The 20,743-nt window shown below is 47.8% G+C and overlaps 2 protein-coding genes and 1 long non-coding RNA gene across 3 annotated transcripts; 2 read left to right on the top strand and 1 right to left on the bottom strand.

The window, feature by feature from the left end:
• The first annotated feature begins 402 nt into the window (after window positions 1-402).
• Window positions 403-5,196, top strand: LOC146222275 (uncharacterized). Its single transcript, XM_084691692.1, has 8 exons — window positions 403-906; window positions 1,415-1,485; window positions 1,574-1,826; window positions 1,935-2,043; window positions 2,162-2,349; window positions 2,523-3,366; window positions 3,589-3,661; window positions 3,814-5,196. The coding sequence occupies exons 1-8, from the start codon at window positions 878-880 to the stop codon at window positions 3,975-3,977; spliced, it is 1,731 nt and encodes a 576-aa protein (XP_084547818.1). The 5' UTR covers window positions 403-877; the 3' UTR covers window positions 3,978-5,196.
• A 167-nt stretch (window positions 5,197-5,363) lies between these two features.
• Window positions 5,364-10,006, top strand: LOC146222274 (uncharacterized). The gene is made up of 7 exons (XR_014746793.1): window positions 5,364-7,186; window positions 7,541-7,614; window positions 7,761-7,967; window positions 9,066-9,122; window positions 9,216-9,246; window positions 9,361-9,514; window positions 9,859-10,006. It is a non-coding gene; the product is annotated as an uncharacterized LOC146222274 (long non-coding RNA).
• Window positions 10,007-15,046: 5,040 nt separating this feature from the next.
• Window positions 15,047-20,723, bottom strand: LOC146222273 (uncharacterized). The gene is made up of 9 exons (XM_084691890.1): window positions 17,784-20,723; window positions 17,356-17,429; window positions 17,004-17,210; window positions 16,859-16,908; window positions 16,621-16,752; window positions 15,871-15,927; window positions 15,491-15,632; window positions 15,303-15,383; window positions 15,047-15,173 (listed from the first exon to the last, which is right to left on the bottom strand). The coding sequence occupies exons 1-8, from the start codon at window positions 17,873-17,875 to the stop codon at window positions 15,340-15,342; spliced, it is 798 nt and encodes a 265-aa protein (XP_084548016.1). The 5' UTR covers window positions 17,876-20,723; the 3' UTR covers window positions 15,047-15,173; window positions 15,303-15,339.
• Between the last annotated feature and the right edge of the window lie 20 nt (window positions 20,724-20,743).

Genomic DNA, 20,743 nt, shown 5'->3' with positions numbered 1-20,743 from the left:
GTGTCAGCTGGGCTATCTGGAGCTTTGACGATTGCATCGAGGATGGGGTGAGACTCAAGCATGGAATTGCAAGTGACAAGTAGTAGCTATAGTCGGCTATTGACTGGATTTAAGTGTATGGTGTGTTTAACTGATGGGAAATAGGTGTGTAATTGAGGTGATTGGCTGATGGTCCTAAAATGTGCGGTGTGGTTCTTTTTCTCCCAAGCCTCAGTTGAATCTAACTAAATGTTTACATCAATGAAATGTTAGCAATTGTGTTTGGTATCTACATACACACGCACACAAACACACACGCTCACACACACACCATGGACATCTGATAGGAGGAAGATCAGAGGCAAACCACATCAGACAGACCACATCAGACAGTTATTTATTTGGAACATTTCACAAAGACCACTGGTAACTAATAGGGTAACCAATAAGTAAAAAAAAACTACAAGCATTAAAGGTAGAATCTAGTGTTTAGTTTTCCATCGATCAATCAGTGCATCCATTAGTATATACATAGCTATTAGATGTATTGATAAATCACCCACTATATTCCTGCTAGAACCTATCATCCCAGTCCCCCAGCGATCCCCCCAAAAAGCAGCTCTATTATGACATCATAAAGGTTTTTAGCAACAAGCCTGTGCTTAGTCGCCAATCTAAAGGCACATGTTCTATGACATCATAATGATGGTCTTGCTCTATAAATAGCCGTCAGCTGCAGATCAGACTGCCAGTATTGTTTTGGATTCATCGATGGAACATGCAACAGGAGACCTTCTGAAGCAGACAGGATTGACCAAGACATCAGAGTGACAGCTTGCAAAGTAGAGTGTGTTCTACTACCCATCTTCCCCAGCGGCTGGATCAACAGTTTGGCAGGATGGGCTCATGCACCAGCTGTGTGCCTCGGTGAGTGTGTCTGCCATGTTTGTACAGTGACCACACCTAGCTTTCATTGGTCTATTACTAACAGTCAAGTTTAAAATGTACTCGTTTTCACTTAATTGGGTGTTAGTAATAAGGCTCTAATAAGGCTCAACTTGTATTGTCTCATATATATTTGAGAGTGTCAATGTGACTGACAATGTCGTTGTTACTGACACATAATGATCGCTTCAGGTAAGCTTGTTATATTAGCCAGTTTTCCCAAAAGACGTTTCAAGATTATGTTTTTAGGGCCATATTTTCAATTTGCAGTTGGTACTGTTTGATGTGTGATTCCCAGTTGTGATACTTGCCAGTGACAACTTTGTTTGAATCAACTTGTTTCAAAGCTTTATATAACGAATGAATGCAATATGAGTATTAATATAAATAACATTGATATTAGTGTAAACAGTAAGTTTAGAGGTGATATTCTTATTGAATATTTATGTCTGAAGTGTTTTTTTTGTGTGTTTTCCTTGCTTCCCAAAAGGGAAGTGACTTTGATGATGGTTGGAGAAGATGGTGCAGGAAAGACACCTCTATTCCAAGTTATAACAGGAGGTAAACCGATTGATTGTGTGTGGCAATCCCATTCAGCATGTAGAAAAGCCAGGCTTGACTTGCCTTGTTTGGTCTGTCTCTCTCACAGGTGACACGGCAGCAAAGCTGGACTCTCCTGCTATTTCTGAGGCAGAGGTGCGTCTGATTGGCTGGCAGGTGAACCTGCTAGACATGCCGGGAGGTCCTGGTGCCCGGGCTCTCTGGTTGGAGAACTACCACAGGTGCCATGGTCTGGTGTTTGTGGTGGACTCTTCAGTTGATTACAAACACTTACCAGAAACCTCAGCTCTTCTCAGAGAAGTCTTCCTGCACCCCCAGGTGGCTGGGAAGCCTATTCTTATGTGAGTTTGCTAATGGTGTACATCAGCCCTTTCTTTACAGGAAGACTAACATGTTTCATCCAGCACCCCGCACTGACTTTAACCCCTCTCTCTCTCTTTCTCTGTCAGGCTACTTAACAAACAACACCACCACATGGCTTTCGACATAGACCAAATGATACAGTGGCTATCATTGGTTCCTCTGTTTAGAAAGTCTAAATGCCCCTGCGTAATGGTAGTAAGTATCTTTCTCACAAGTTGTGGTTAGTTAGAGTTAAGATTCTGGAGATCATTTGAATGTTGTTTCCTCGAAGGCAATTCAAACCTTAACTCTCTACGTGTTCTGGTCTTGTAAGGAATGTTCTACCGAGCCGGACTGTCACAAGGTCTTGGGCGCAAAAAGGGCCGTCAAATGTGGACTAGGCATGCATTTGAAGAACATTGCCCGGAACTATGAGGTCCTCTGTGAGCGTGTGCAGCAGGACACGGATAAACACACGACTGTGGAGGAACAGATCAGAGGAGCAGAGAGACACATGAAAAAGTAATGAGGAAGGAGGGGCTAGAGGGGTGAAGGATAGGGGTATACTCTGTTTCAAGTCAGGGATCAATAATATTGAACAAAGATAGTATTGGTTATAAGTGAGGAGGAAGTAACAGACAAGTGAGAGAAGAAAGATAGCGTGGTAGAAATGACATTTGTTTCCATTTGGACAGCTGCGATGTTGCTGAGGGGTCCATGACCATGATGATGGCGGGGAACCAGAGAAGCAGGGAGGATAGGCGCAGGAGACCAGAGGAGGAGACACATGAGTATGGGCAACTGGCACTCCCTGGCACCCCAACGTCAGACCTTGTTGTTTCCCAAAGATGCCCCATAATCAGGCGGACGACCATTGATATGGGAGACGATGACGACGCACCAGAGGGTTCGGTGGACCGGAGCGTCCAGGTCACCCTGGCCCAGGAGGGAGACACACTCCTGGAGGGTGGGGGCTCCGATGAGCCTCTGGAGTCCACCCCACGTCCCTGGCACGACTCGGCCAGGCTCAGGGACCTGGCGGATAACCTGGAGGCCTTGCTCCGTGACCACCACAAGCAGGTCCAAACTGAGGCTGGGGAGAGGAGCCGCTCGGGCACGGTCAGCCCCTCTGACTTGGTCTACAGTTTTGCTGAGGAGTCAGTCCAGCGCCTACTCCTCCACTTCCAGGACCCCCCCTGCAGCAGCACCCCCTCCACACCTTCCGACAGCACCTCAACACCGTCCAGCAGCACCTCCCGGGATTCTTCAGAGGTCTTCCGGCAGGAGCTGAGGCTCCTCTCCACCGCAATGGTGGACCAGGTGATGGACAACCTGTCTGGGAGCTCCCAATCCACCAGCCCCGATCTGAGGGTGAAGAAGTCTGTGTCCTTCGCAGACAAACGGGAGGACTCTCTCGGTCAGGTGAAGAAGTCTGTGTCCTTTGCAAAGGAACTGGAGGACTCTCTTGGTCAGGTGGCGACGGAGAAGAAGACAAGCAAGAAGTTAAATTTCTTGTCTGACCTCAAGAAACTGGTCAAGGTAAAACCGAACAAAGCTACATCCAGATTAATATTTGACTTGTAAACGGAAATACATTTATAGTTAGTGGATTGGATTTAATACGTTAACCTTTTTTGTAATTTGTCAGATGTATTTTCTAAATAGCCTTTAAATGAGTTACAGCATGTTTAATGTACAGAGTGTTATGTGCAGATCTTCTTTTTGGTGACTGGTTTTACTTCTGTTAAATGCAATATGTAGAAATCAGAGAAGAAGAAGAAGCCCAAGGCAGGTCACCCTGAGGACGACACACGCACGTCTGAGGACTTCATCTGTAAGTCTACTGGTACAGACTGGACAGTGTCAAACATGTGACCCGTGATGTTACACAGCCTTTGCATACGCACTCACACGTGCACACACACATATATACACACACACACACAACATGAAACTCATAGAAGCTCTTCTACCTTCTGTCTCCAGCACCCAGCAACGTGTCACAGCTGTGGACAGGACCTGCCTCTGGCTCCCAGGTCAAGGAGAAACCTGCCAAACGGTCCGTGTTGGCGAGGGCATTGTCCTATATCAGGAAAGGCTTGCGAAACACCTTCAGGAAGAAGAACAAGCCCCAGGCCCAGACCTCCTGATGTGAGTCCTGGGGTGAGGGGGGCTCCCAGACTGCCTCAGACTCCTAATGTGAGTCTGTCAGTCTTGGGTTGAGAGGGGCTGGCAGACTGCCTCAGACTCCTGATGTGAGTCTGTCAGTCTTGGGTTGAGAGGGGCTAGCAGACTGCCTCAGACTCCTAATGTGAGTCTGTCAGTCTTGGGGTGACAGGGGCTCCCAGACTGCCTCTACCTCTCAGTCCTTGGGTGAGAGGGGCTCGCAGACTGCCTCTACCTCCTGATGTGAGTCGGTCAGTCCTGGGGTCAGAGGGGCTCCCAGACTGCCTCTACCTCCAGATGTGAGTCTGTCAGTCCTGGGGTGACAGGGGCTCCCAGACTGCCTCTACCTCCAGATGTGAGTCTGTCAGTCCTGGGGTGACAGGGGCTCCCAGACTGCCTCTACCTCTCTGTCCTGGGGTGAGAGGGGCTCCCAGACTGCCTCTACCTCCTGATGTGAGTCTGTCAGTCTTGGAGTGAGAAGGGCTCCCAGACTGCCTCTACTTCCTGATGTGAGTGTTTGAGTCCTTGGGTTAGGGGTGCTCCCAGACTGCCTCTACCTCCTGATGTGAGTGTCAGTCCTGGGGTGAGAGGGGCTCCCAGACTGCCTCTACCTCTCAGTCCTGGGGTGAGAGGGGCTCCCAGACTTCCTCTACCTCCTGATGTGAGTCTGTTAGTCCTGGGGTGAGAGGGGCTCCCAGACTGCCTCTACCTCCTGATGTGAGTCTGTCAGTCCTGGGGTGAGAGGGGCTCCCAGACTGCCTCTACCTCCTGATGTGAGTCTGTTAGTCTCGGGGTGAGAGGGGTTCCCAGACTGCCTCTAGCTCCTGATGTGAGTCCTGGGGTGAGAGGGGCTCCCACACTGCCTCTATCTCCTGATGTGAGTCTGTCAGTCCTGGGGTGAGAGGGGCTCCCAGACTGCCTCTACCTCCTGTTGTGAGTCTGTTAGTCCTGGGATGAGGGGGGCTCCCAGACTGCCTCTACCTCCTGATGTGAGTCCTGGGGTGAGAGGGGCTCCCAGACTGCCTCTTCCTCCTGATGTGAGTCTGTTAGTCCTGGGATGAGGGGGGCTCCCAGACTGCCTCTACCTCCTGATGTGAGTCCTGGGGTGAGAGGGGCTCCCAGACTGCCTCTTCCTCCTGATGTGAGTCTGTTAGTCCTGGGGTGAGAGGGGCTCCCAGACTGCCTCTACCTCCTGATGTGAGTCCTGGGATGAGGGGGGCTCCCAGACTGCCTCTAGCTCCTGATGTGAGTCCTGGGATGAGAGGGGTTCCCAGACTGCCTCTAGCTCCTGATGTGAGTCCTGGGGTGAGAGGGACTCCCAGACTGCCTCTAGCTCCTGATGTGAGTCTGTCAGTCCTAGGGTGAGAGGGGCTCCCAGACTGCCTCTTCCTCCTGATGTGAGTCTGTTAGTCCTGGGGTGAGAGGGGCTCCCAGACTGCTTCTACCTCCTGATGTGAGTGTCAGTCCTGGGGTGAGAGGGGCTCCCAGACTGCCTCTACCTCCTGATGTGAGTCCTGGGGTGAGAGTGGCTCCCAGACTGCCTCTTCCTCCTGATGTGAGTCTGTTAGTACTGGGGTGAGAGGGCCTCCCAGACTGCCTCTACCTCTCAGTCCTGGGGTGAGAGGGGCTCCCAGACTGCCTCTACCTTCTGATGTGAGTGTCAGTCCTGGGGTGAGAGGGGTTCCCAGACTGCCTCTACCTCCTGATGTGAGTCCTGGGGTGAGAGGGGCTCCCACACTGCCTCTATCTCCTGATGTGAGTCTGTCAGTCCTGGGGTGAGAGGGGCTCCCAGACTGCCTCTACCTCCTGTTGTGAGTCTGTTAGTCCTGGGATGAGGGGGGCTCCCAGACTGCCTCTACCTCCTGATGTGAGTCCTGGGGTGAGAGGGGCTCCCAGACTGCCTCTTCCTCCTGATGTGAGTCTGTTAGTCCTGGGATGAGGGGGGCTCCCAGACTGCCTCTACCTCCTGATGTGAGTCCTGGGGTGAGAGGGGCTCCCAGACTGCCTCTTCCTCCTGATGTGAGTCTGTTAGTCCTGGGGTGAGAGGGGCTCCCAGACTGCCTCTACCTCCTGATGTGAGTCTGTTAGTCCTGGGGTGAGAGGAGCTCCCAGACTGCCTCTACCTCCTGATGTGAGTCCTGGGATGAGGGGGGCTCCCAGACTGCCTCTAGCTCCTGATGTGAGTCCTGGGATGAGAGGGGCTCCCAGACTGCCTCTACCTCCTGATGTGAGTGTCAGTCCTGGGGTGAGAGGGGCTCCCAGACTGCCTCTACCTCTCAGTCCTGGGGTGAGAGGGGCTACCAGACTGCTTCTACCTCCTGATGTGAGTCTGTTAGTCATGGGGTGAGAGGGACTCCCAGACTGCCTCTAGCTCCTGATGTGAGTCCTGGGGTGAGAGTGGCTCCCAGACTGCCTCTACCTCCTGATGTGAGTCTGTCAGTCCTGGGGTGAGAGGGGCTCCCAGACTGCCTCTTCCTCCTGATGTGAGTCTGTTAGTCCTGGGGTGAGAGGGGCTCCCAGACTGCTTCTACCTCCTGATGTGAGTGTCAGTCCTGGGGTGAGAGGGGCTCCCAGACTGCCTCTACCTCCTGATGTGAGTCCTGGGGTGAGAGTGGCTCCCAGACCGCCTCTTCCTCCTGATGTGAGTCTGTTAGTCCTGGGGTGAGAGGGCCTCCCAGACTGCCTCTACCTCTCAGTCCTGGGGTGAGAGGGGCTCCCAGACTGCCTCTACCTTCTGATGTGAGTGTCAGTCCTGGGGTGAGAGGGGCTCCCAGACTGCCTCTACCTCCTGATGTGAGTGTCAGTCCTGGGGTGAGAGGGGCTCCCAGACTGCCTCTACCTCCTGATGTGAGTGTCAGTCCTGGGGTGAGAGGGGCTCCCAGACTGCCTCTACCTCCTGATGTGAGTCCTGGGGTGAGAGTGGCTCCCAGACTGCCTCTACCTCCTGATGTGAGTCCTGGGGTGAGAGGGGCTCCCAGACTGCCTCTTCGTCCTGCAAGCTGGACAATCCCGGGACCCGGCCACTCTAGACTGAAGCCCAGCTTGAGCTCCATCGAACACAAGGCCACATCGCCAGAATCTGCACTGCAATCTTCTGCACGATGACCGAGATGGGTATGGCTGCAGCCTGGAGCGTCCCGTCTAATGCTCTCCTGTGTCATGCCTTCCCGTCTCATGCCCAGGCTGTCCAATGGTTAGTTCAGAGGGTCAAAAATCCTAAATCACAAATTATTTTCCAGATGGAATTACGGGTAAGTTTGTGAGCACGTTTGTTGCAATCAACTGAAAAATATTTAAACTGTTAAATTAACAATTTTAGCCATACATATAGTTAGCTGATTTCGGGATGTTGTTGTTGTGTCCCTAATGTTGACGTTTATTTAATGAAACCTGCTGTGTTAGCGAATATTAGCTAACGTTACCTAGAGCTATTTAGGTTGCAGACTTGTTTTGATTTTCCTCAGTGTCTTTTTAAAAAAAACACCGCAGGTGACAAAATGCATAGTGTGCTGTACTGACCATCATTGTCCCCTTTGCCCCACTTCAGTTTACAGCCCTGGTGTAGGGCAAAAGTTTTGCAGCACATGGAGCTGCATGTGAAAAATGCCATTCAACATGAAGGTTAGTTCCCTCAATCAGCTTTGTGCTATGCCATTATTGTTTGTTTGTAACTACTGATACTCAGTAAGCTTTCCAATTGTAACTTTACAATACTAGTTGCTCCATGTTTTTAGGGTAAGCACAGGCATGCTTTTGTCCCTTCATAGATTTTTTCAGAACAAAATGCCACCAGGCCTGCAGGAGTGGAAGCAGTGGTCACTTCCACTGCCCTTTGTGCCTCAAGACCACAATAAAAAGGCAGGATACACTGAGGCATTTGCAGATCTGTAGGCCACCTCTCCATGACTCCCAGGTGGACGCTGATGCAGACTGCAGACAGATGGGGATCACTTCCCAGACAACGGAGTGCAAAGGTCTTAAATCGCTCTTCATTTTCTGTGGAGCAGCATTGGCTGTGTTCACTTAATGCTGTTAGTTGATTGTCAGTTTGATTGACAATTATCTGCAGCAGAATCTGTGAACCTACCTCAACTCAGCACTGACAAACTGCTTGTATCAGTGAGTATATGCATGTCTGTTTGTAAAGAAAACTATCTGTGTGTGAAGGTTTTGGGTGTTTTTCACATGTGCATATTGAACGTGCGTGTGTGTGTCTCTCTGTTTCTCAGGTACATGATAGTGAAATGCAAGGACAAAGAGACCCAGCAAAGAGACCCCAAGACCCACCGACAGAATCCTTTTTCTATTCAACCTAGACAACCATCTCTGCAGTGCGCCGTGCAAAGTTGCCAAATGTACTTTGTCCTCACTGTAATGTGCGGTTCATAAGAAAACATGTCAAGAAGCATGAGCATACAGACAACATACAGATAAAGCTGTCAGAGACATCACTGCAAATTCCCATCTGGATGCTCTATGCATTGATGTGAAGAATGGGATATATGCTGTACCTGGGGGAAAGAGCACCAAATCAAGTGTGAGTCCAGAGAGATTGCGGCAGATACATTGGGATTCTGCAAAGGCAGCTCGGGTTTAAGGATTTGAGAGAAGGCAGATAGGTTGCGGCTGGTCTGGTTTGTTATATTTTTTATTTATATTGGGAAACCACAAAGACTGTGGCTCAAGATACCGCAAAGACTGTGGCTCGAGTTACCCTAAGACTGCGGCTTATGTGTTTTTTATTTTTTATTATTATTATTGTTGGTTTTTTTATTACTTTTATTTTCATTACCTTTTTATCACTTGTATTTTTGTTTTTAATGATTTTATGTAAAGCACCTTCAGCTGCAATTCTTACAAAGAGACATAAATAAAGTCTTATTATTATTATTTTGATAGTCATATGTTGTTGACAAATCTAATGTTGTGACCTGCATGCTAATGGTTCTTTATTATATGATTTGATTCATCTTGGATCCAAACCTCCCCCTTCATATGCATACTTTGTACTGACTTTTAAATATGTATTCTTTGCATCCTGTGATGAATAAATAATTGTTGTCTGTGTACAGATAATAGCAGATAAGGAGGAGGCAAAGAGGGCCAGGACAATCCCTCCTGAAGAGTCGGTAAGTGTGAATGAGGTCAACTTGATGATCAAAATACTACAAACTGTCTACATAATGAATTCTCAAAATAATTGCTTAATGTGTTCAATTCAGGAAACTGTCCAAGGAAATGGGGATTCTGGAGGTCAGAAAGGAACTACAATAGCATGAGACATAAAATAATATAAATATTTCTATAACGCTTGCAACAAAATACTAAATAAGTTATTTTTACATTTGTCTACGATATGCTTTGCAGATTACAAGATGTTGTGTCGAAGAGATATTGCTTGAGGTGGTCCTCCAGGATGGTGCAAAGGCACTGATGACCTTGGCCCTAGTCTGTTCCTCCTTCAGAGACATAGTCAATGATAAAAACATCTGGGAAAGAGCTCACTTTCTGTGGCTTGACAGTAAGTCAAAGATTATGCTTTGATGGTTGCCAGCTTCGAAATTTTCTGCATATTTATCACATGAAGCATAGTGTTCAATTTGATAATCCTAACATTTTGTAATACAGGTGTAACTAATTGGAGCAGATTCTCCTCCAAATATCAGAAGTAGTTCCGGACAGTGTACACAGTGCTGAGGTGCATGCTGGGTATTTACTATGTATATACTGTATATACTGTGCTTTGAAACTGGAAGGCTTTTTAAGTTGTCACTTTTTGACAACAAAAAAACTGTCTGAAACAAAAACAAATCTAAACACTGTATGATAGCAAAATGTAAATTTGCTTTCTTTCTATACCCACAGGTTACGTTGGAAGAGGAAGGCGGGGTGAGCAACAGGGATATATCCTGAAGATCCCCACCCTGGATTCTGCAGCCATTTCTGCCAATTAAGGGCAGGATTTCCTGAGGAGGGATAGCGAGGATCTGCACATACAATACAAAAATAAACATGTCACACTCTTTCCAAAGATTTGTATAATCTATATTGTTTTCACACTTCACTGGGAAATTGCTGCAAATACAATTGCTTATCAGCAAGGCCGCATCTGGGTCGGCAGAAAACCTGTCACAGAGCATCACACAGGCGGGCGCTTCACATATCTGCCAGGGTTCTAGTGTTAGGGTTCAACACACACAGCAAGACTGTCCACTCTCCCACACATGTACACTTCATCCATTCAGCAGAAACTTTCATCAGAGCGCACAATGGACACAGCACAGAATGAAGAACACGATAGTGCACGATTCAATCTGTATTTCAGTGGTTGATGCCAAAGAACACTGTTTTGCTACAGTACTATACTATGCAACAACATCAACTCCACTACGATATGGATACCAAGAGCAATAAATCATGTCTTCCTTCAGAGTCTTTCGTTCTTCTTCTTCAACACACACATCTCTCTGTGTGTGTGTGTGTGTGAACACAGTTACCATGACTCTCGCGTGTGTGTGAATACAGTTACCATAACTCTCTCGTGTGTATGTGTGTGTGAACACAGTTACCATGACTCTCTTGTGTGTATGTGTGTGTGAACACAGTTACCATGACTCTCTTGTGTGTATGTGTGTGTGAACACAGTTACCATGACTCTGCTGTGTGTGTGTGTGTACACAGTTACCATGACTCTCCTGTGGTGAGGACCTTACCCAAGAATACTCAATTTTCAAGACATTTATTATTATTATTATTATTTTTAAATCTTTAATTATTAACTACTTACCAAATAAATACCAAACGGAGGCTTTGCTGTATTGTTCACGCCTCATAACCGAACGGTCGAGGTTTCCCGGCATAACCGAACGGTCGAGGTTGGCAAGTTGTTTATTATATGGCATCTTTAGCTATTTAAATTTTGTAAATTAAAATAAATGGTAGGCTAATTGTAGCTAGCTGCCTCTCAAGTCTTCTCACGGTGTGTTTCAGGTGTTGCCTACCAACCAATTACTTTTGATAGAAAGCGAACAACACGGTTCTGCTAAAATGGCTTTAATTCCAACACAAATAACGACTCTTTTAGAAAGTTAACAATTTCTTTGCCGCTGTTGAGGTCTTCAGTATCGTCTGTATAGTAAAACTCTGTATCAGACTGCGGACCGGCGATGGGGTCAATACCTGGCTGGCATGACAAACCATTAGCCAATCAGAGTGCTCGTACTGTCGTTGCCATATAATAATAATCCGTATCAGGCCGCGGATCGGCGATGATGTCAATACGCGGCTGGCATGACTACCCATTAGCCAATCAGAACGCTCGTACTGTCGTTGCCATACGATAAAGGGTTGTAGTGGTTACTGTCAAATTTAGAGGGCCATCTATCCTTCCATTCATCAGGAGAAGGGCCGGCGATTGCTATAGGTGAACGAGGCAGCTGCCTAGGGCGCCATGAAGAGGGGGGCGACAAAATCCGAAGTGCATCCATTATTTGGGGGGGGGTGCTGTTGAAACATCTTGCCCAATGTGCTAGCGCCGGCCCTGATCAGGAGTATTTGTTATTGAACTTGCATTTCCCCATGTTTCTAAGTTGAGTGCCTATCAACCTGTATTACCTGTATTGTCGATGCTTTACGTTATCAAAAGCTGCGCAGTCGGCTACGCTCTGTCCTTACCATGGACAGGGATGGAAACACATGTATGGTCAAAAAAGAGAGAAGTAATTTCAGCTCTCGCCCCTCAGCAAATATCCATATACTTACATTACCACCAACCCCCTGACATCCCTGCACATACAGTAAAATGACATTCTGAAGATCCAAATACACCGATACTTATTTGTAATATTCTATTTAATTTTTTATTCCGATACATAAACTCTTATTAAACTATCTAGCACTTCTTCTGGTTTTACTCCTTCTTCCTCTTCTTCTGGCCACCTCTAAGGGCACTAAATGTTGATGATCCTAGCCAACTCCTTCAGCTGAGTAACAGCCTGGGAATGGCCCCTCACCACAAGATCAATGGAGGACAAGGCCTGTACTAGGTTACTTTTGAGAAGTAGTTTGTTCTACTTGCCACAAGCTGTGTATTGTCACCTTACCAATAAAATCAATGACAGTAGGCGATTTCTTTAAAACTGCAAGGGAAGCTGGGCTTCCCCTAAAATGTCAAAACAAATTATGGTCAAATATTTACTATTGTGTTAACATTTTGAATGTGTTGGAACACGTTCATCTCGAAGACGAGTTCGTTCAGAATCAGAAAAATTATAGTAGCAGGTCGACTGATTTCCTTCTCATACTTTCCCATAGTGTCACAGAGCATTTCTCTGTTGAAGCCTAGCGTCCAGTGACTTGAATGGGGCTGCTTTGAACAGTTTTTTTGTGCTTCGAAACCATACGGTCATTGGATAAATACTGCGATGATGTCCCTACCACGGACGCTCAGCGTAACGCACGCTGGGTTTCTGCTTGATGATTGGAAGGTCTGTCGAAAGACTGCATCTCCTTTTTAATTCTAGCGATTTTGTGTAAAAAGTCGCCTAAGCTATTCGAGCAGAAGACAAACTGCTGCAACCTATTTTTTGGTAGGCTATTTGTTGGCGAAATTGCTAGCCATTGCTAGCCAAATCGATGAGCCTGCGTTGTTGCGAATGACACACACAACCTGCGTGACCCACAGAGGTTGTGGCCAACGTTGAGTGAGTTGTCATGGTGATTACAGTTATTACAGCTCCTAATGGAGCTTTAGATTGGACACGGAAGATATAAAGCACATCTAGTAGGAAAAAAATATAAGCTATCTGTAGCACAAAATCACGCACCAATGAAAACTTGCTTTCTTTGCGTCTAGGTCCGGATCCGCCTATTGAGTCACCTTGCCCAAGACAGTAAAAGATACGCAGCAGGATAGCGACACTGAATAGTCAACCTGAAAGTCAAAACAAAAGGGCGCCCACTGATATTGAAGTACTTGACGAGGGAGGGACCCTGTACTAACTAAAAGCCCCACTGGCCACCTTTCTTTGTAATGCATATAGTCACCTGTAGGGGGAGTCTCTGTGTAGCCTATCAGAGGGTCATCTGTGGGTAGAAGCTGCTGAGTATATCTTACCTGGTTTTCATACACTAGAAAGTCACCTTCTGTCTGATGGCGTAACACACATACACTATTAGAAACAACATTCCGAGCAGTCGTGCATGAGCATGATTTACGTGTTTTCAACACACACTTACAGTTACGGTGGTACCACAGGAGTCCAAACCAAAACTGAATAGGGCCCTGGCACTGTCTGTTTCCTCAGGGTCACAGCTGGTTTAACTCCTACGAACAAAAATAAGCTAAATATCCACCAAGATGTATGCGTTTAGCTGTGTCTTTTTACGTTTGGTGTTCGGTTATTTTAGAAAATGGTTTATACAGTTCTGGAGCTTGTGGAGCAACTGCACATTTAGACAATAGAGGGAGCCCTAAACACATGTTCTTTCCCAGATATACTTCAAATCACACATTCAAAGAGTTAGACGTTAGTCATTTCAAATGGATCAGCATTATTACAAATCACAAACATAGCACCCCGTAGACGAGGCTTTCATATGTAGATATGTTTTGCTTTAAAGCAATCACCTCATAGGTCATGCCAGGGCTGAAGAGAGGGATCTCCACACTGACTAGATCCTGCTTGGTCTCCACTGTGAAACCTCCCTTCTCAATCAGTTTCCAGTCAATCCGGTTGGCCCCCAGGAAGAGCTCCCACTGCAGTTCCCGGGCCCCCTGGTGCAGGAGCACCAGGAGGCCCCTCTCCGTACACAGCCCCTCCAGTCGGAGGCCCTCCGGGGCTAAGACCAGGAGGGGGGAGGGAAAGGGGGGAGGAGGAGTGTGAACTAGTCCTGAGAAAGAATCACTCCTTGTTTGACCTCCTTTCTCACTTTCAGCTGTTTTTGTGTGAGTTGGAGCAATCTTCAAATACATTATAGTTGGTTCAATTTTAAGTCAGTAATTTCATTTTTTTTATATGAGTAGCTCTAAATCATTTGGAAATAAATCAAACAGGAAGAAGGATAATGCCCTCCGCATCGTCCATGATCAGGTGATACTATTCCATACTTATTCATAAACCATGCTGTGTTTTTGTTCATGAGACATCTAATTGATCATTCTGAATGATGGTGTAAAAGCATAGGCATCAACCTTAGAATCATGCCAACATCTGCATTCCTGATCAGGCCAGTGGACCTCACCCCTCCCCAGCCCAACAGACCATAAGAATGTAACAGCACCCTTTTCTCTGTCTAGAGGGTGTTGATGTTCTGGTTGATCTTGGGTCATTAGTAATGTACCTCATCCTCACCACCAGGTGAGTACAGAGAGGGACAGCTACTCTGCCTGGTCACCAGAATAGCTGAGGGTCAGGTTCTGTGTCGTGTTAGTTGTGCCTGACAGACCTGTTGAATACAGTGTGGAGGAACGTGACGCCCTGCTCCTTCTGGACTTGGGCTTTGACTTCCTCGACCTTCCGCACTTTTGGCTAAGGGTAAGAACTTGCAAGTTTCTGTGGGAAAATCAACTTTTATCAGGGCTTGGTGAAGACTAGGCAGGACCAGGAGAGAGTCATGGTAACTGTGTACACACACACGAGAGAGGCATGGTAACTGTTCACACACACACACACACAAAAGAGTCATGGTAACTGTGTTCACACACACAGAGACGTGTGTGTTTAAGAAGATGAACGACAGACTCTGAAGGAAGACATGATTGATTGCTCTTGGTATCCATATTGTAGTGGAGTTGATGTTGTTGCAGAGTCTAGTACTGTAGCAAAACAGTGTTCTTTGGCACCAACCACTGGAATACAGATTGAATCGTGCACTATCGTGTTCTTGATGCTGTGCATGCTCTGTGACAGGTTTTCTGCCGACCCAGATGCGGCCTTGCTGATAAGCAATTGTATTTGCAGCAATTTCCCAGTGAAGTGTGAAAACAATATAGATTATAAAAATAAAAGGAGTCTTGGAAAGAGTGTGACATGTTTATTTTTGTATTGTATGTGCAGATCCTCGCTATCCCTCCTCAGGAAATCCTGCCCTTAATTGGCAGAAATGGCTGCAGAATCCAGGGTGGGGATCTTCAGGATATATCCCCCATTGCTCACCCCGCCTTCCTCTTCCAACGTAACCTGTGGGTATAGAACAAAAGCAAATTTGCATTTTGCTATCATACAGTGTTTAGATTTGTTTTAGTTTCAGACAGTTTTTTTGTTGTCAGTTTCAAAGCACAGTATATACAGTATATACATAGTAAATACCCAGCATGCAGCTCAGCACTGTGTACACTGTCCGGAACTACTTCTGATATTTGGAGGAGAATCTGCTCCAATTAGTTACACCTGTATTACAAAATGTTAGGATTATCAAATTGAACACTATTCTTCATGTGATAAATATGCTGAACATTTTTAAGTTGGCAACCATCAAAGCATAATCTTTGACTTACTGTCAAGCCACAGAAAGTGAGCTCTTTCCCAGATGTTTTTATCATTGACTATGTCTCTGAAGGAGGAACAGACTAGGGCCAAGGTCATCAGTGCCTGGAGGACCACCTCAAGCAATATCTCTTCGACACAACATCTTGTAATCTGCAAAGCATATCGTAGACAAATGTAAAAATAACTTATTTAGTATTTTGTTGCAAGCGTTATAGAAATATTTATATTATTTTATGTCTCATGCTATTGTAGTTCCTTTCTGACCTCCAGAATCCCCATTTCCTTGGACAGTTTCCTGAATTGAACACATTAAGCAATTATTTTGAGAATTCATTATGTAGACAGTTTGTAGTATTTTGATCATCAAGTTGACCTCATTCACACTTACCGACTCTTCAGGAGGGATTGTCCTGGCCCTCTTTGCCTCCTCCTTATCTGCTATTATCTGTACACAGACAACAATTATTTATTCATCACAGGATGCAAAGAATACATTTTTAAAAGTCAGTACAAAGTATGCATATGAAGGGGGAGGTTTGGATCCAAGATGAATCAAATCATATAATAAAGAACCATTAGCATGCAGGTCACAACATTAGATTTGTCAACAACATATGACTATCAAAATAATAATAATAAGACTTTATTTATGTCTCTTTGTAAGAATTGCAGCTGAAGGTGCTTTACATAAAATCATTAAAAACAAAAATACAAGTGATAAAAAGGTAATGAAAATTAAAGTAATAAAAAAAACAACAATAATAATAATAAAAAATAAAAAACACATAAGCCGCAGTCTTAGGGTAACTCGAGCCACAGTCTTTGTGGTTTCCCAATATAAATAAAAAATATAACAAACCAGACCAGCCGCAACCTATCTGCCTTCTCTCAAATCCTTAAACCTGAGCTGCCTTTGCAGAATCCCAATGTATCTGCCGCAATCTCTCTGGACTCACACTTGATTTGGTGCTCTTTCCCCCAGGTACAGCATATATCCCATTCTTCACATCAATGCATAGAGCATCCAGATGGGAATTTGCAGTGATGTCTCTGACAGCTTTATCTGTATGTTGTCTGTATGCTCATGCTTCTTGACATGTTTTCTTATGAACCGCACATTACAGTGAGGACAAAGTACATTTGGCAACTTTGCACGGCGCACTGCAGAGTTGGTTGTCCAGGTTGGGACTGAATAGAAAAAGGATTCTGTCGGTGGGTCTTGGGGTCTCTTTGCTGGGTCTCTTTGTCCTTGCATTTCACTATCATGTACCTGAGAAACAGAGAGACACACACACGCACATTCAATATGCACATGTGAAAAACACCCAAAACCTTCACACACAGTTTTCTTTACAAACAGACATGCATATACTCACCGATACAAGCAGTTTGTCAGTGCTGAGTTGAGGTAGGTTCACAGATTCTGCTGCAGATAATTGACAATCAAACTGACAATCAACTAACAGCATTAAGTGAACACAGCCAATGCTGCTCCACAGAAAATGAAGAGCGATTTAAGACCTTTGCACTCCGTTGTCTGGGAAGTGATCCCCATCTGTCTGCAGTCGGCATCAGCGTCCACCTGGGAGTCATGGAGAGGTGGCCTACAGATCTGCAAATGCCTCAGTGTATCCTGCCTTTTTATTGTGGTCTTGAGGCACAAAGGGCAGTGGAAGTGACCACTGCTTCCACTCCTGCAGGCCTGGTGGCATTTTGTTCTGAAAAAATCTATGAAGGGACAAAAGCATTATGTGCTTACCCTAAAAACATAGAGCAACTAGTATTGTAAAGTTACAATTGGTAAGCTTACTGAGTATCAGTAGTTACAAACAAACAATAATGGCATAGCACAAAGCTGATTGAGGGAACTAACCTTCATGTTGAATGGCATTTTTCACATGCAGCTCCATGTGCTGCAAAACTTTTGCCCTACACCAGGGCTGTAAACTGAAGTGGGGCAAAGGGGACAATGATGGTCAGTACAGCACACCGTGCATTTTGTCACCTGCGGTGTTTTTTTTTTAAAGACACTGAGGAAAATCAAAACAAGTCTGCAACCTAAATAGCTCTAGGTAACGTTAGCTAATATTCGCTAACACAGCAGGTTTCATTAAATAAACGTCAACATTAGGGACAAAACAACAACATCCCGAAATCAGCTAACTATATGTATGGCTAAAATTGTTAATTTAACAGTTTAAATATTTTTCAGTTCATTGCAACAAACGTGCTCACAAACTTACCCGTGATTCCATCTGGAAAATAATTTGTGATTTAGGATTTTTGACCCTCTGAACTAACCATTGGACAGCCTGGGCATGAGACGGGAAGGCATGACACAGGAGAGCATTAGACGGGACGCTCCAGGCTGCAGCCATACCCATCTCGGTCATCGTGCAGAAGATTGCAGTGCAGATTCTGGCGATGTGGCCTTGTGTTCGATGGAGCTCAAGCTGGGCTTCAGTCTAGAGTGGCCGGGTCCCGGGATTGTCCAGCTTGCAGGACGAAGAGGCAGTCTGGGAGCCCCTCTCACCCCAGGACTGACACTCACATCAGGAGGTAGAGGCAGTCTGGGAGCCCCTCTCACCCCAGGACTGACACTCACATCAGAAGGTAGAGGCAGTCTGGGAGCCCCCCTCATACCAGGACTAACAGACTCACAACAGGAGGTAGAGGCAGTCTGGGAGGCCCTCTCACCCCAGGACTAACAGACTCACATCAGGAGGAAGAGGCAGTCTGGGAGCCACTCTCACCCCAGGACTCACATCAGGAGGTAGAGGCAGTCTGGGAGCCCCTCTCACCCCAGGACTGACACTCACATCAGGAGGTAGAAGCAGTCTGGGAGCCCCTCTCACCCCAGGACTAACAGACTCACATCAGGAGGAAGAGGCAGTCTGGGAGCCCCTCTCACCCCAGGACTGACAGACTCACATCAGGAAGTAGAGGCAGTCTGGGAGCCCCTCTCACCCCAGGACTCACATCAGGAGCTAGAGGCAGTCTGGGAGCCCCTCTCACCCCAGGACTGTGAGGTAGAGGCAGTCTGGGAGCCCCTCTCACCCCAGGACTGACACTCACATCAGGAGGTAGAGGCAGTCTGGGAGCCCCTCTCATCCCAGGACTCACATCAGGAGCTAGAGGCAGTCTGGGAGCCCCCCTCATCCCAGGACTCACATCAGGAGGTAGAGGCAGTCTGGGAGCTCCTCTCACCCCAGGACTAACAGACTCACATCAGGAGGAAGAGGCAGTCTGGGAGCCCCTCTCACCCCAGGACTCACATCAGGAGGTAGAGGCAGTCTGGGAGCCCCCCTCATCCCAGGACTAACAGACTCACATCAGGAGGAAGAGGCAGTCTGGGAGCCCCTCTCACCCCAGGACTCACATCAGGAGGTAGAGGCAGTCTGGGAGCCCCCCTCATCCCAGGACTAACAGACTCACATCAGGAGGTAGAGGCAGTCTGGGAGCCCCTCTCACCCCAGGACTGAGAGGTAGAGGCAGTCTGGGAGCCCCTCTCACCCCAGGACTGAGAGGTAGAGGCAGTCTGGGAGCCCCCCTCATCCCAGGACTGACAGACTCACATCAGGAGGTAGAGGCAGTCTGGGAGCCCCACTCATCCCAGGACTAACAGACTCACAACAGGAGGTAGAGGCAGTCTGGGAGCCCCTCTCACCCCAGGACTGACAGACTCACATCAGGAGATAGAGGCAGTGTGGGAGCCCCTCTCACCCCAGGACTCACATCAGGAGCTAGAGGCAGTCTGGGAGCCCCTCTCACCCCAGGACTGAGAGGTAGAGGCAGTCTGGGAGCCCCTCTCACCCCAGGACTGACACTCACATCAGGAGGTAGAGGCAGTCTGGGAGCCACTCTCACCCCAGGACTGAGAGGTAGAGGCAGTCTGGGAGCCCCTCTGACCCCAGGACTGACAGACTCACATCAGGAGGTAGAGGCAGTCTGGGAGCCCCTCTCACCCCAGAACTGACACTCACATCAGGAGGTAGAGGCAGTCTGGGAGCACCCCTAACCCAAGGACTCAAACACTCACATCAGGAAGTAGAGGCAGTCTGGGAGCCCTTCTCACTCCAAGACTGACAGACTCACATCAGGAGGTAGAGGCAGTCTGGGAGCCCCTCTCACCCCAGGACAGAGAGGTAGAGGCAGTCTGGGAGCCCCTGTCACCCCAGGACTGACAGACTCACATCAGGAGGTAGAGGCAGTCTGAGAGCCCCTCTCACCCCAGAACTGACAGACTCACATCCGGAGGTAGAGGCAGTCTGGGAGCACCCCTAACCCAAGGACTCAAACACTCACATCAGGAAGTAGAGGCAGTCTGGGAGCCCTTCTCACTCCAAGACTGACAGACTCACATCAGGAGGTAGAGGCAGTCTGGGAGCCCCTCTCACCCCAGGACAGAGAGGTAGAGGCAGTCTGGGAGCCCCTGTCACCCCAGGACTGACAGACTCACATCAGGAGGTAGAGGCAGTCTGAGAGCCCCTCTCACCCCAGAACTGACAGACTCACATCCGGAGGTAGAGGCAGTCTGGGAGCACCCCTAACCCCAGGACTCAAACACTCACATCAGGAGGTAGAGGCAGTCTGGGAGCCCCTCTCACCCCAGGACTAACAGACTCGCATCAGGAAGTAGAGGCAGTCTGGAAGCCCCTCTCACCCCAGGACTGAGAGGGAGAGGCAGTCTGGGAGCCCCTGTCACCCCAGGACTGACAGACTCACATCAGGAGGTAGAGGCAGTCTGGGAGCTCCTCTCACCCCAGGACTGACACTCACATCAGGAGGTAGAGGCAGTCTGGGAGCCCCTGTCACCCCAGGACTGACAGACTCACATCAGGAGGTAGAGGCAGTCTGGGAGCCCCTCTCACCCCAGGACTGACAGACTCACATCAGGAGGTAGAGGCAGTCTGGGAGCTCCTCTCACCCCAGGACTGACACTCACATCAGGAGGTAGAGGCAGTCTGGAAGCCCCTGTCACCCCAGGACTGACAGACTCACATCTGGAGGTAGAGGCAGTCTGGGAGCCCCTCTGACCCCAGGACTGACCGACTCACATCAGGAGGTAGAGGCAGTCTGCGAGCCCCTCTCACCCCAGGACTGAGAGGTAGAGGCAGTCTGGGAGCCCCTGTCACCCCAAGACTGACAGACTCACATTAGGAGTCTGAGGCAGTCTGCTAGCCCCTCTCAACCCAAGACTGACAGACTCACATCAGGAGTCTGAGGCAGTCTGCCAGCCCCTCTCAACCCAAGACTGACAG

The sequence above is a fragment of the Hypomesus nipponensis genome, chromosome 25 (genome assembly GCF_054491055.1).
Source record: "Hypomesus nipponensis isolate SF chromosome 25, ASM5449105v1, whole genome shotgun sequence".
Taxonomy (NCBI): Eukaryota; Metazoa; Chordata; class Actinopteri; order Osmeriformes; family Osmeridae; genus Hypomesus; species Hypomesus nipponensis.
This window is presented reverse-complemented; position numbering and strand designations above follow the sequence as displayed.